At 37.8% G+C, this 16032-nt stretch overlaps 2 protein-coding genes across 33 annotated transcripts in view; both read left to right on the forward strand.

Annotated features, from left to right (window-relative positions):
• The window catches only part of LOC136446226 (CLIP-associating protein 1-like), a 99326-nt gene extending 96078 nt beyond the window's left edge, over window positions 1-3248 (forward strand). For all 25 annotated transcript variants that reach the window (XM_066444542.1, XM_066444549.1, XM_066444545.1 and 22 more), the window contains 2 exons: window positions 11-196; window positions 698-3248. In XM_066444542.1, the coding sequence (XP_066300639.1) occupies window positions 11-196; window positions 698-760 (249 nt within the window). In that variant the 3' untranslated portion in view covers window positions 761-3248. The remainder of the gene's footprint in view (window positions 1-10; window positions 197-697) is intronic.
• Window positions 3249-6941: 3693 nt separating this feature from the next.
• The window catches only part of LOC136446551 (arf-GAP with GTPase, ANK repeat and PH domain-containing protein 1-like), an 83641-nt gene continuing 74550 nt past the window's right edge, over window positions 6942-16032 (forward strand). For all 8 annotated transcript variants that reach the window (XM_066444974.1, XM_066444975.1, XM_066444976.1 and 5 more), the window contains exon 1: window positions 6942-7260. In XM_066444974.1, the coding sequence (XP_066301071.1) occupies window positions 7098-7260 (163 nt within the window). In that variant the 5' untranslated portion in view covers window positions 6942-7097. The remainder of the gene's footprint in view (window positions 7261-16032) is intronic.

Here is a 16032-nt window from a genome sequence, read left to right on the forward strand (position 1 = left end):
CCTCCTTCAGGTTGTAGAGATGATGGATAAGGACCTGCTGAGCCCGTTACTGGATGACATCATGCCGGGGCTCCTGCAGGGGTACGATAACCAGGAGAGCAGCGTACGCAAGGCCAGCGTCTTTGCTCTGGTCGCTCTACACACCGTCCTGGGGGACGAGCTCAAACCTCACCTCTCCTCACTAACAGGCAGCAAGGTAGGAACGGGCTACAGCACTTTGTAAAGGAGGGTTTTTTTTCAGATTGAATGAGTAAGGGAAGGAGGGAGGTATTGCGTTTGGATGAGTGAGTGAGTGCTGTAGCAAGGTAGGAGCACATTACAACTCTTTGTAATGAATTCAAGGTGTCCTTTTCAAAGCATAGCAGCAAGGTATGGGATAAAAGAGTAGGAACACCGCTAGATAAATGTAACTTTTAACCTTCTCCCTGCTGCCTATCTCTGTGACCAATAAGGAATTTGCTGCCAAACAGCTACTTCAGTGTGTTGAAGGTTAAGCAGATTGAAGTTAACATACAGTTTATAGACAGATGAATGAACAAACAAATGAATGAATGTATTTGCCTTGCAAATATTCCTTCACTGTAGGTAAACCATGGCCTTAAAGAGTTTTAAATGCAATCTTTGTGTGTTTTTTTTCTAAGGTATGTTTCAGGAATCTGCAAACAGAAGTCTGAAATTGAGTTGTTGTTAATTTCAGATGAAGCTGCTTAACCTGTATATCAAGAGAGCAGAGGGCGGATCCGCCAGTGCAGCATCATAGCAGTAACTGCCAATCATCGTGTTACCATGACAACCGTGCGCAAGGCACGCCCCTCCATGGAGAAAGACTGTGCATTACTACAGTGTTTGACAGACCTTCCCTCCCGTTATCCCCCATTGGTATAGTCTGTAGATGTTTCCAAGAAAACTTTGAGAAATGAAAACTGGGTTGTGCCATTATATAAAGGGGTGCTCAAGTTGTCAGTGTTAGAAATGTTAGGAACCTCTGTACAAAGTGTTTCAAGTAACACCATGCTGTGTGAAGCATGTAAACTAAGTAACCATGGTCCTCACTTTCCTCCCATAGAACACCCCCCTTGTAGTAATGTTTGTTCCTGAGCTTGTATCAAGTCTGTAAGGTTGTGGGCCGTTCCACATCAATTGCGGGGAGGAAGAGCTTTCTTGATTGATTTGTAACAAGTGTACAAAATGATCGTTGATGGAGTGTGTATGTTATCCTTGCCAAAGACAAGTTTCTTTTAAACATAAGTGCACATTTTCCATACAACAACACCTAGCACTGCAGTCAACCTCAGTCACAAGAACACACAAAACTTCTTGCTCAAATCTAAGCAGACATAGAAACATAGAAAAATTAGTACTAGTGACAAATTGTAAGGGTTCTATTGTAGCTATGAAGGGATTGAAAAACATGTTGCTTTTAACTATGGTTAACTGCTAGTATAAAATCAGACTTTAAAGAATACCTTTTAAAATACAATGATGATGTTTTGGATGATTGATTGAAAACCTTGCAGCCAGCCGAAATCCTAGATCAGCAGTGCTAGTGTACATGTTTATCTGTTGTTGTGTGTCTTCGATAAGGTGCTATTTCTGCCTTCTTTAACTACGCACACACATTGAAAACATTGTAAACATTTCTTACTGTCTTTGATACATACAACTTAAACTGTTAGCAATGTGTTTTACTGAAAATCCATTCACTTTCGCAGTGGTTTTATTTCGTGGTAAGAGGAAATTTTAAATGATTTTTTTTGCATGGTTACAGATTCGCAGCTGAAACAATCCTATAGTGCAGTAGTAATACATTGGAAAAGCATATTCATGGTGTAATGAATTGATGGTGGAAATAAAACCACCGTGAAAATTTCAAGATTAACAGTACATTGTGTATTAGCAGGCTGGGATAAAGTGTTCCATAGGGGAGGGGGACAAGTACCCAGCATGCACCTGTAGACTTCTCCACCATTTTGAATTTCATCATCAGTGATTCATTGAATGAAGGAGCATGGATGTGGGACAAAATTGTGTATATAAACTACATTGTTCTGTCAAACTTCCAGCAAAATATCCACCCATACAGCAGTGTCATTTTGCTATTTTAAGTTTCAGAAAGTGGTAAAACTGTCATCTATGTATTTATTAAACAAGACCTGCAGATTACAAAAATGTTTGGTACAATTTTCAAAAACATACAATATTCATTGATTTTTCTGTAAAAAAAAGGTCTAAGAATCATACTTTGGATTATGCATTGCTTGGCTGTTATAAATTGTCTTGCTGAAAACTATGTCTTTTTGTAATCTGATGATAGAAAATATGTCAATCTTTGTATACCCTGAGTTACTTTTGCTGGCCTGCAAAATAAGCTGCTATTCTGAGAATCATAATACAAATGTACTCTTTATGTGTGTCCGGAATTTAGAAACACTTGTGCTGTTCTTTCTCTGTATGTAGCATTCTGTTTGTAAGAGCATAACATACACATACACATACAATATATATAACGTTACATATGATCTTGCAGTAGAAAAACATTTTCTCCCACAATGTGCTTCAAAATTCACCTACATGTGCAGTTGTCCATTATATTACTACAACATGTAACATTGAGAATATGTATTTGTGTGGATATTGTTTGCAAGGGTTTTTTGAACTAAAAATGCATTTTTTGCAGGGTGACCTATTGTAAAGAAGTGTGGCATACATATATCATACCATTTGTATTTTATGGCAAGAACTTTGATATCTGAACTGTTTTTGCTTATCCATTTCTATCGTAGCGTACTATAAGTAGTAGCTGTTGCAACATTTGTTGTTATGTATGAAACAACAGCTTGTATATGTATACAGTGGCAAGACTACATGTGCATCTATGTTACATTGTGTGGATTTGTACATATGAAGCTTTTCGTGTAAGTTTAGGAACAGAAAGGGTTTTCTTCCCTCAAAAGAGGCTGTATTGTTTTAGTGTAGCGATATTTCTTGTACATTTTGTTTGTAGATTTAGCCAATTTTAGTTACATGCATTGGTACACTAGAGATGCAAGTATATTGAATATTGAACATGATTTTTCAATGTTTCATTCTATTAAGTACAATGCAATATGCATGAGTGAGATTTTAGAGTAGCAAGTTTTGTGAAAGTCCAAATGAAAACATTGTGAAATGCTATCTTGATCTTTAGATGCCATTTTTGTTCCCTGTACATTTTTGCCACAAAATAAAATCCTATGACATGTACTGTACACGATGGCAGTTTTTGTATGGAATGATTTACTTTTATAAGACAGTGTTAACTTAAGTAGAATAACAAGGCCATACCAATTTAATTCCTTGGTTCTTAGATTTTTTAAAGGAAATTATGCAGGCAGCTTAGATAAAATATGTCTGTAATAGACCCAAATGATGCCACAGAAACCACAATGTCAACATACCAGACTGGTCAACATTTCAAACAGCAAACTTTGTATTTTAATGCATGATTAGATGGAAACATTAAACAGCTAGGAAGACAAGGACTCTAATGGTACTACATTATGAGCATTTTGGGTTTTAAATTATGGTGCATTTGATGTGTTTTTTTTCAAATCAGAAAAAAAGATCAGCTGGCCAATATGAGAACCAAGAAGTCAAATTGATCCCACCTATAAGGACCTCAGAAATCATGTATAAGTTCATCTGAGAAGCCACGGTCTCTATTTCAATGGTTCTGTGAGCTCAAACAAATGCTGTGAACATTTTACATGGTGTAGCATGATATCTGATCATGTTAAAGTGCAAGAGGAAAACCTGTCATCAAAAAAAGCATGAAATAATGGTCCATCTGAATGAATGGCAATCATATTCTCCCGAAATTTAGCCACCTACATTCATAGCTGTATGGCAGGCTTAACTACACAGTAATCAATGCACCCAGTAGGTTAAGAAACCCCTGCTTGAATATTGACCAAAGACATACATGTAGATGGGATGACCTGATGACTTAAATGGCTGACCTTTGATATAAGGAGCTAGCCCAAAATCAAATCCTAATTCATTTCATCCAGAATTCAAGCTTGTGTAATGGCAGAGGTCAAAGCTAGATTTCAACTTACTACGCTCAAAGGTATCAAGCTGTCATTGTGTTTGATGGACATTATCAATAGCACAACATCATCATTGATCTTCCTCTTTTAGATTTGAAGGACTGGAATGTTTAGTCATCGATTATGACCCTTTAGCCATGGCCGATGCTGTACCTCTGTTGTAGATTTTATCATGGTCAATATTGACTAACGAAAGCTATATATTACTTTGATTTGAAGCTGTTCCAAAGCTCAGTTGCCAATACAGTTTGTGATTCATTCATTCTCTAGGTCCTCACCAACCAACTTTGCCTGATCTGAGAGATCCTGAGAGTGTCCAACTGTCATTTTAGCAGACTAATTAAAAGTCCACAATGGCAGAAGAGTAATTTAGAACTATATCAAAACATAAACAAATTCATGGGATGTCGTCTTATACTACCAAACCTGCAACTGGGTGGAAATTGCGACGTCTAAAACAGTGGCCAGCATTCACTTGACTCACAGGCACTCCGTTTTGATATCTGTTATTTTCGTTTAGTCCACTAGAGGTCGCTTTTGAACATTGCAACCAGTAGCGTCAAGCAAGTAATACCATAGACGATACTACACTGTACACAAATATTCCAGGCGACGTTGTGTTGTATCTGTATTTTACAAAGACAGATATAACGATATGACGTTTTTCTTAGCGTGGCTCCCTTACGAATGATAGGTATGCAAAAAGACCACGAAATAGACAGAAATACAGACGCAATCATTTATCTTTTTATTCTAATAATAACACGTAAATCTTTATCATTCTACTAGTCATTACGTTCTACACACAATAGCAATGTACACATGTACATCATTCAAACTTTTTTTTCAAACCGAACACTGGAGGAATAAATAGTAACTTCGTCTTCAGTGCTAGTGCTACGATTACAATATCAACATGAAATTTTACTTATGTATGCTGATACAATCTTACAAAAATCTATCCTGAGATTAGTGTCTATTGACGATCTAAGCCGTATCAAAGCAGTGCTTGTATCGTGATGCTATTCAATCAAAATGTCGACTGACAATGAGGGCTTGTTAGCCTCCACTAGGCCTTCCCGAAGGGTTATCGATATTACGATAATAGAACTAGAAAGCAGTGCACGTGAGCACGTAAGGGTAATATTTTCCTGTGTGGGTAAATGATAACGTTACCTTTGGTTAGCCTCTATAGCAGGCTCTCTGGACCTTTTTGGGGGGCTTATAATACACTTTTGCTGATTACTTGTTTTTGTACTGGGTCGTTTGTTCAGCCAGCTAACCATTTGGCCCCTAGAGGCCCAGAGAGCCTGCTATGGAGGCTAACCTATGGTGGCCAAACTCCCCTGGCAAATTATTGTACCTATTTGGCTAAATTTTAGGCAGCGTTGTTAGTCTGATCGATACTGACAAAATTACAATACACACATATAAGATACTGTATAGTTTGGACGAAATCAGCACTCTTGTATGTCGCCGTATGTCACACGGATAAAAATAACACCGACAACAAAGAATATCGGAAAAGAAATCCGTTAGAAAATCTCCAGGGAACTATAGCATTCAACCTGCGGTACCGCAAAGCTTTTACCGATAGACGATGGCGCCTTTTTGTCTAGAAAAGTAGCTGAGGGTGAGAATCGAGTGCAGGCATCACTGAGACGCACATAAAAACGTTGGAATGCAATGTCATTATGATTTAGGAAATATCGGAGACTGGAATTCGCGCTTATTCAGAAGCTATCGGACACTAACACTAGTATGGGGAGATCACTTTAGAACGCATTGAAACTTGAAACAGATGGTTTTTAAAGAAACCGAAACGTCAGCTTTCACAAAAAAAGAGACAAACCGGAAAAAATTATCTATTTCCGAACTCGTCCGGACTTTCGTACTTGTGTGACTTCTGAATAACGACCTGATGAAACTATTCATGTATGTGACTTCAGTTTTGATAGATGTGCGGATTTGCCGTACGACGTATAGACTTGAAAACCTATTTACAGAACCGAAACCCCTGCCAAACTGAATCATGAGAAGCGCTTAGAATCTTTTGAGAAAGATCCGACTGTCTTTAAATATTCACACACATACCCTATGTGTAATGTGTTCTCGTGTTCTGCGTCATATTATCCAGTAACATCATAGGTCAGTATCTGATCGAAGTACATATGCGAATACAACAGCAAAATTGAGATAACCTTTGCTGAAACGAAATTACTAGTTGAAAATTGCGTTCTTGTTCAACTTTCCTATGATCATATATGTCAATGTTCACTAAGGAGTTTATTTTCACTTTCATTCTTCCTTTTTGGCTCAAACTCTGACAAAAATGATATGTTTTCCTTTTACGTCATGTTAACGGAAAACAATTGTGGTACCTTGACGTCTTTCTTTAATAGTTACTGTGTCATGAAGCAAATCGTCATCATCTATCAAAATAAGTGCGTCGCAGTTCCGCTGAAAAGTTTCTAGTAGCACAGGCACAGCCCGGCTTAGTCTTAAAACCATCAAATTAGTTGTGATGTTACCGCTGTAGCTATACTCTATAGCGTGTCTTTTCGTTGTTGTTTTTGTTTCAACTTTTGAAATTGCCCAAATACTAAATAAAGGCATTTCAATTCTAAGAAATGAAAGAATGATTAAAATAAAGATTCATAGTAATGATTACATTAATTAAAAGCGGACATTTGAAATTTTTTACCAAATGAAGTATTTTCATTTGCAAAAGTCGTCGTGGAATTAAAGTACTGCACGTGTAGTTGTTTGCATGGTAGTTACACAGAAAACGTTCACCCCTGCGGCTGCTGAATTTTGGTACCTGCCACAACCCGGAAGTAAAAGTTTGTTACTTCCGGTGCAGCGATTTCCCTGGATGTGCGATTTGGGACGGCGGATGTCGGCCGTAGCCGTGCGATGTTTTGGTGGATTTTTCGGGCTCTCCCGCTGAATATGGCCCAGGATTTCCTTAGATAACGACAGACACACAGGAGGAGAGTACGTAAGAAGATGAATTATCAAGCGGAGGTCAGCAATTCTCTGTCAATACGGCAGGAAATCACGAGATTCGAGAGTGTTCACCCCAACATTTATGCCATCTACGATCTCTTGGAGCAGATCGACGATCCTCTGCTGGCTTCCCGGGTCCGTGACCACGTCGTGTGTATCGAAGGTGGGTCGATTTTTCCTTTAAGTCGTCCGTGTTGGACGGTATTTCCTAGGTTTAAGTGTGTCTACCGGGCCGGGATAGATTTTTCCCGGCCTAGCTCGTACCGTTACCCCGTCGCGCGGTTTGAATTGAAAGGCCGAGAGATTTTTTTCCAGTCGTTTTGTTCTCTCTAGCCGTGAAAATGGATTCGATTCGGTCGACTTTTCTTTCCTCTCTGGCTCGTGATCAGGGCTTTATTTTTGTGTCCTGGCCGACTTTTCCTGTGTCTTGTCGGCTTTCCTGTGGTCTGGGTTTGCCCAGTCTTGCGAGACAAACCCAAGCTTCCTGGGTTCGAATCCGGTACGGAAGTCTCAAGCAAACTTCAAGTAGACACCTGTCCGAAAGTGTTACTTCCAAAAGTCTTAAGATCTAGGATTGTAGTCGTTGAAATTAAGGATATTTTAACACCAGTAGCGCTTAATTCCTGTCAGTTTTGTCAAGGGGTTAGTCTGTTTGTTTATAGATGTGCTTGTCAAGCGAGGAAAATGGATTTTCTCCGCCCAAACGCGATCTATAGCACCGCTTTTGTGTCCCGTATTGTCCTTTTGAACTACAACATATATTTTTATAGACTGTCGTTTTGTGGGACAGTTTGAGCAAGCTTTGGCTGAAACTTACAATCTTTTAGTACGTTTTAGAGCAAGTTTAGAGAGTCAGACTTCAGGCATTGAGAGAGAGAATTTCTCCACATGTGGTGGTGGCAAGCCCTGCAATATATCACGTTTTAAATGACAGCCGTTCCTTTCCAAAACATGAACTCTGTGTTAGTTACCAAAACCAGAAGGGTTCGATTCTCAATACAAACTTTTCTAGAAACAAGACTAAACAAGACCCCTAGAATCATTTCAGTCTGTGTGTTTTGGTTAATTCTGGGAGTATAGTATAAACATACGGACATGGTCTTACGGGACTTGATCCCGAATTAATCACCAAAAACACCCCCCTCCCATAACAAGCCATAAAACAACTGCCACTTGTAGAGACAAATATTTGTTCAGTAATATAACAGCTCAGATGTTCATATCATAAACAACATTATAAAAGTAACGTGTTGACGTTCTCTTGGTTTTCGTGCTCAGTATTTTAACAATAACACCTTGCCCTAGTTTATAGTGACACATTAGGTCATGCATATTGTTTGAGGTATACTCTTGAGATGACAACGGTGTGCAGGGGGTTTTTTGGAAGTTGAAATACACAGAAAAAAAATCAAAACATAGCACTGAGTCATATTCTAACAGTGAGCAAGATTTTATTCAACACAACCTTTCAAGATCGGTTTCGAAAAGTAAAACGCTTTCAATTCTGAAGCCCAAATATTTGTCTTGATTTTTGTTCCTCAAAACCATTTTAGACCCTCTGCTTGTTGCACTGTGCCCCATTTTCAGGCCCATAACCCTTCAGTCACCTCTTGTTTCCCATTCCTTCCTTGTTCCAACAAGTCGGCTTGTGACAGAAGTTTACAAACACAACCTTTCCCAGCATTACCCTCCACTGATGTCCGACATGCTTTTCAAATTAACGGCTGCCATGGTTCTAGCCTGGGGCTGAAATGCTTTGTACCATATTGTCGGGGTACATGGAATACTTGTAGTTGTATGATGTATGGGGATGGTATTTGTTTTAATGCGACCATTTGTTGTCTGATGAAATATTTGATAAGAGGCACAAGTGGTTAGAAAATATGCGGAGTGTTTTTTCTTTCCTTTTTTGAAGTGGTGGGGGGAGGATTATTATAATGAGACTGGGAATTTGTCGATAGAGGGAACCTCGGGCAATTGAGATTTTTATGGAGTCACACACAATTCTTTTATTTTTTACTTGAAGAGATATTGATTGTTAAAACTCAAGTGCAAACAGACCAGGGACAATAGAGTGATTAAGTCCCCTGTGCAAATACCAGCATGTGATCTGGCAATTTTGCCATGCTCTCTAGGGGACCTGTGCATGTTATGGAAGGGAAATAAAGACATTTGCATACATTTGTGGGGTCGGATAATCGAATTGTGATGTAGGAAAGGGAAGAATGACATTTGGAATAGCACAGAAGGACAGTTCTGAGGTGTGGCTTGAACTCATTTATCCAGATTTATTTTCCTAACTCTACCCCTTTGAAATGTCACATGTTTTTGTTCTACACTTCATGATCAGTCAAACCCTACAGGAACAAACCATGAGTTATTGTTCCGGATGGCTTTTCAAAATTCACACCTTTTCCTTTTTAGCATTTTAATTCTTTGAACTTTTTGTTAGTGAAATATTCAGCAACTTGTCGAAGGGATTGTGTATCATAAGATGATGTCATTCTTGGTATCAAATATCAAGATTAGCTATCTTTTTTATTCTTTGTTGGTGTTATATGATATCCTTGGTCTTCCAAGCATTTTGTGATAGCTGTCATATTCATCAAGTTTCGGAGATACCAAGCACGACTATAGGGGTATGAAATGTGTACATTTATAACAAAATTCAAAATCATAGATATTCTTTTCAAAGTACTGATTTAGTGATTAGCACAAATAGCAACATTCTAAGATAGGAATTCATTATCTTTGTTATGATATTTCATATCAAAACCTCTTTATACTTCAGATTCACTACATTAATATGTTATTATGATATGTTCGGAACAGTTCCTATGGACTAGTTTAACCCTATAAGACCAAGGCCATATCTACTTGCACTGGTGGCGTGACAAGGGTTAACAGAACATGTGTCCCTGTTGTATGTTTACAAGTGTCTTGTGCCAGGCATGTTGTTTATCCTCTCATTATCACATTAGTCCCATTTCACACCCAGTGGAGCTCACAAACAAAAGAACTAGGGCGGCATGTCAACCTTCATGTGACCTTTATATCTTATAACCGCACTTCTAATTCTTACATGTAGTCTGTGTATACAAACATATGCTGGGGACCTAGAGATTGTAATCTGTCAGAAATCCTGATCGTGATCTGAGTTTAAGGTCTCATTCATGAGTTTTTCCGCCCCATAGGCTTACATGTTATAAAACGTGTTTTACATGGGCGCATTCGTAATGAAGCTATAGGAAATGCACCGATGTCATTCATTCTCTGTTGAGCTCATCTACCCTAGATCATTTGAAAAAATTGCCAACTACCAGTTGGCATACAATACCTTTTTATGGCAATTAAAAACGGCACTTAGCTAGACCCCCTAAATAGGCACTTTCCAGCTGAAAGTGATCGACCGAATTACCGGCTGTGGACGTCCGACCTCGCGCGCGGCTGCCGAACTTTACCTGTTAATTTCTTCCGTTACAAACAAGCTTTCATCAGTTTGACGCTTGATATCAGCTGGCCTAGCTAAAAGGGATTTTTACACCGATATAGACACATGTACATGCAGCCGTTCATTTTTTTGGGCAACGGACTCTTTTAGGGTACCCACTCGGAGTAATACATAAATGAGACCTTAAAGATTTTGCTTTTCCAATTCTCAACTTTGATTCATCATGTCACTTTAGATAAAAGGATTGCCTTGAGATTGAGGATCATCATCTATAAATGGGAGACCACCCTTTTATAAGTTATACATGTAGATTCCTACTCCTGCTAGCATCCTGACTTCAATCAAGATCTCTACCTATAGCATCACTGATTCTGCCAGATCGCAATCTCTACCCTGACATATACAAGGGCTTTGGATAAGATGTACCAAGCCTTGGATATACTGTATCTCTATAAAATTCTGCCTTATTCTGTGCCCTGCTATATAGCTATGAATTTCTGTTGCTTTCTTTCCTTGTGACAATCTGGCATGTAGATTTGATTTTTGGGAAATAACTTTAATAAGGAAGCAGGAAGGACATATGTAAGGCCATATCAATTTGATTGGTTAGTTCTTGTACTTTTAAAGAATATTTCTGAACTGGAACATACAAACATAAAAAAAAATTATACCTTGGCGCACAGTTTGAGAATCAGATAGTCAATCAGATTCAAATTTTCCTCCAGCCCCGTGTTTCTATGCTGGCACCTTGCTTCACTTTTACCAGGAATGTCTATGAAACAAGGAAGCAGCAGGGGAAAAATATATTTTGCCTATACAAATTTGTACGTGTAATTCAGCCATTGAGTTCTAGTTGAAATGACAGTACTCTGTATTATTCTGCATTTCTACAATTCCATATCAGCATTTTGTACACCCCAGTACATACTGGTAATGCTTGCCTTTATAATGTGGGTCAAGCAACACAAAAACGTGACACTTATGCAGTCAACTGTGATGGAGACTGTTCCATGATTTATGTATCACAGACAGGATGACATTGTAGGTTGGACTGGAACAGAGTTTGAATTATAACTGTCTGGCTGGGAGAGTATCAAATTATATACAGACTAGTATAGATTACAGAGCGTGACATTCCTATAATCTATTTTGAGTGGAACATTTTAAAAGTCTGTACGCAAGTGGCATCTATAAATGGTGCTTCAGTGTATGTTGTGTGTTTTTTGAAGTCTCAAAGAAGATGAATTTGTTGTTTTCTTCTGGCTTTTTCTACATTTCTAGTTCTTCACCTAACTCTTATGGCTATGGCTATGACCAAAAAACAATCTGACCAATTCTTGTACTTTGAGGATAGGTTTTTTATTTACTTAGATTTCTTCATCCCTACATCTGCTTGGAGCTGCTACTACCAAGAGGAAGGGTACACAAAATATCTCCTCCGTTGAAAGTACTTGTTGATTTTTCCCACCCTCCATCTGCTTGGAGATTACTCACCCACCCATCTTTAAAACAGTTGTCTAATGCAGAGAAATGTGGCAGACCACAGAAGATGGCAGAAGAGATAACGTGTCTGTCTACAGGAAATATGGGAGCCTGTTGTTTCAGTGGAGGACTCAAGAGTAGTCACCATCCTCTATAGACTGTTGTCAACACTTGGAGACTGAGACTTTACACTTGAGGTTACTTTTAGTCTTGAAGGAGTCTTGGCGACCTCACTCTAAACTTCAACGTTACCGTTTTCATCAAAGTCTCAAACTCTATAAATCACTGATAAAAGAAGAAATTCTGTTTATCTAACAAGGTTGTTGTTGATGCTGTGTTTTGTTTTGTTGTTAGTCTGATGCTTTTGGTGTAACTAACTGTAAGGACCAAAAAGATTAGGCAAGTCCTTATGAAGATATAAGAAGCTTAAAGACCATTTACTGTAGCTCTAAATATAGCACAAGACCATAGAAACATCCTCCTAACATAATCCATAGTAGTTCAGAAATTTCCTTGCATATTGTACAAAGGCATTATCTTTTTCACAGAAAATACAGCTTCAAATCTGTAGTTGTATGCATACTTCCCAAAGTAAAGTGAGAAGATATTTATATCAGTTTCTATTTTGATACTAACCTACATGCATGTATATGTATGTAGGTTATGTTTTGAATTGGTTGCTGTTCTTTTTTAAGCTACAATCTATAAAGATTTTAATAAAATTATGTACAACTGGTGCCTCAGGCATGCATACAGAAAATTATGTTCCTATAATTTTTTGATGGTCAAAATCTGCTAATCCAGTAAGCCTATGATATTCCATATATCCTTCCAATGGAAAGTTGATATGCCAGCTGGCCTCACAGCTTTGCAGGAAGCATGTCAGCCATGTAAAGTTTGTGGGTTAGGTTGTCAATCATGTAGAAAATAGGTCCGAAAATAAAACAAATCTTAAAGGGGAGTGATTATATAAGATCTTGTATCAAGCATTTTCATAGAAGGAGTTTTTTGGATTGCTATTGGAAAACGAATTATCATTTCCAAAGATTGCATTGTTTTCAACACACTGTAAAATTTGTTTACTGAAATCACAGAATATTTTGACATAACACAATAATCCTATATTGGATATGCATTGGTGACAAAATCACTGGCAATGATATATGACATAATATACACTACAGTCTTTTTTTTTTGCACAATATTTATTGATAATAGAAATGAACAATATGTAATGTAGTAATATGCTTTTGCCCTTGAAGATAATGATATGCATAATGTTCTGTTACTAGTGTTAGTGAATGCTCTTGACTAATGTAACATACTTGGTTCATAATTGTTTCATGAAGAATATTAATGAACTTATCATCCCTGTACTACATTGATAGATTTGCGCAGTGTGATTTAACTCGTTACCATGGCGATGAGATGGGAACTAATTTTGATGAATCACCCATTCTTGCATTCCAGTCTGTAGGAATGGCAAACCATTATATCTTTATTGTTTCATAAAAAACGCAAATCATTTCGAATGTCAGAAGATGGTATAGATCTTGAAAGTACATCGATCCTATCAGTCTTTTAAATGTAGATATTAAGATAAGTATTAAGGAGTATTACATTTCCTACATAGGTGATTTTAGTATGTAATGTATTGTAGTACACTGCAATAATATTTTTTATTTAGCCCCGGGATACTTTTGAGTTCGTTATCTTATCTACATTGTGATAAACCAGTTCATCATAATCATCATCATTGATACTACTCTACAATACATGTATATAATTATGAAATTGTGTAGAAACTTTATGTTTTGTATGTACCCTTTTTATATGTACATGAGAAATCACAGAATTACATTTAAAGGACAGCATCATTACTTATGAACAGCTCATTGATTTTCTCGTTACGTTTCTAAGCAAAAATCAATAAGAAACAAACTGATACAGCTGTTACTTACTGGGCTGGAAGTACAGATACTTAAAGGTGCAGAAACATGTAATACCAGATTTTTAAGTGTGGGAAGAAAGTTCAATACAACATTTAAGTGACATTCATTGTACATCATAAAATTGGAAGTATTATTAAGATAGTTGTGGACGTGTCATACACAGTTCAATTGACATACAAAATAAAAAGTTACACATGTTTGTTGTATGAACTATGATGAATATGACTGGCTTGTAAACATTGCTCATCTTATATTTATGTTTCGCCAACGAAACATATTGTTTTTGTCAGGTTTCTTCTTCTCCTTCTCCTTCTTCTCCTTCTCCTTCTTCTTCTCCTGTCAAATCTTCAAATCGCTTCTTCTCAGTCGTCCGTCGACCAAATAAGCTGAAATTTGGTATGCAGGTAGAGTATGTGTATACCCCTAGACCCTTTTAAAATTTTTTTGATATAAGTTTTTAAAATGATTTTATGGAGTTTTTTTGGTCATTTTCAGACAAAAGTCGCACATTATGGCCTCCAGTGCCGTGGTGTTGAAACCTGAGGACCTGAAATTTGGTTTAGTTGTGCATTGGATATTTACCCAAAGGACCCCATTATTTTTTTTGCCATACACTACTTCAAAATGATTTATTTTGCAATTTTTGGATGCAATTTTTGGTTATTTTCTGTCAGGGCCAGCAAGAACTAGGTCATACTGTAACATAAGCCCTCCTACACTCACCCCTTTCTGGGACGTAAAACCAAGCAGATGTCAGGGTACCTATACTAATGGTATGACAGAAAGTTATATGTACTTTATGTTACATGGTACGGATGTTATATTTGACATGTACGTACCGTTAGCAAAGGTGATCACACCTGGCCATGAATTATGCTAATGACGACCTCATTTGCATAATTCCTGCATAAACTTGTATTTCCCTTACCGTGACAACATGTAGGTACATGTAGGAAAGGTGAAAGCACCTGGACATAACTTATGCTCATGAGGACCTCATTTGCATAAATTATGCAGAAAGTTGGATTTGCCCAGGAGTTCTTTTGGGACAGCCCACTTCTTGCATGAGGAGTATGGGCGAAACATCCTGAATTTGCTCTTAAAGCAAATGACGGCCAGTCTAGTCAGGTTTGCACTTGTCTTCAGGCTCAATCTCAGTTATTGACCTCCCTGGTTTGAATTCAGTAACAAGACATACCCTAACCCCAGTCCTGGTGTTTCTTGTAAAATGCTCTGTTCAGAAACTGATGTTGCTCTAACCTTTACATCTTGACAGCATAGAAGTTGTTACATTGTACATCTTTGCTACATTCTCTAGCATCACTTGCTACATACTGTATATCTTCAAATTTTCACAGTGGTTTTATTTTTACGGGGAACCTCTCCACCGCAAATTTATCACACCAGGAATATGTATTTCAAATTTATTACTGGTGTACTACAGAATTGTTTCAGCAGTGACTTAAAACACTGCAAAAGAATCCTTTCTTCTTCTACCACAAAATTAAATGCCTGCGAGAGTAACTGAATTTACAGTACTCAAGCCACTTGTAGCCTGGATCTGTCCATGTGGGACATTTTCACCTGAGCGTCCTGACAGCCTGGTATGTTTGTACATGCGGTACAGGGAGTAGTATTTCCTCCAACACATTCTTCTAGAGGCTAGATTTAAGGTTCAGTAGAACAAGGAGAGTCTTGGAATGTCAACTCTGTGTTGTTGTTAGGAAATAGTGATAAAATGGGAAGACAGAACAAAATTCAGTAAGCTGTCATGTTTACACAAGTAAAGGAGGCATGCATGTCTTTTATCTGTAAAATGTAATCACCTGTTTTCATTGCATAATTTGTAATCATACTGATGTCTTGGTGTTTGAATTTTACTCTCCAAGCAGAGGTTAGGTGGGAAGATTGTGACCTTCAGATTTGACTTGTTTTCAAACAGGAGGCCTATTGGTCAGATATTGGGGTCCAGCCAGAAATTGTCGTGATTTTCCCCCTTAAGATCGTTTCAAGATTCGTTGCATTTATCCTAATGAGATATGAGAGTGGT

The sequence above is a fragment of the Branchiostoma lanceolatum genome, chromosome 12, assembly GCF_035083965.1.
Source record: "Branchiostoma lanceolatum isolate klBraLanc5 chromosome 12, klBraLanc5.hap2, whole genome shotgun sequence".
Classification (NCBI taxonomy): domain Eukaryota; kingdom Metazoa; phylum Chordata; class Leptocardii; order Amphioxiformes; family Branchiostomatidae; genus Branchiostoma; species Branchiostoma lanceolatum.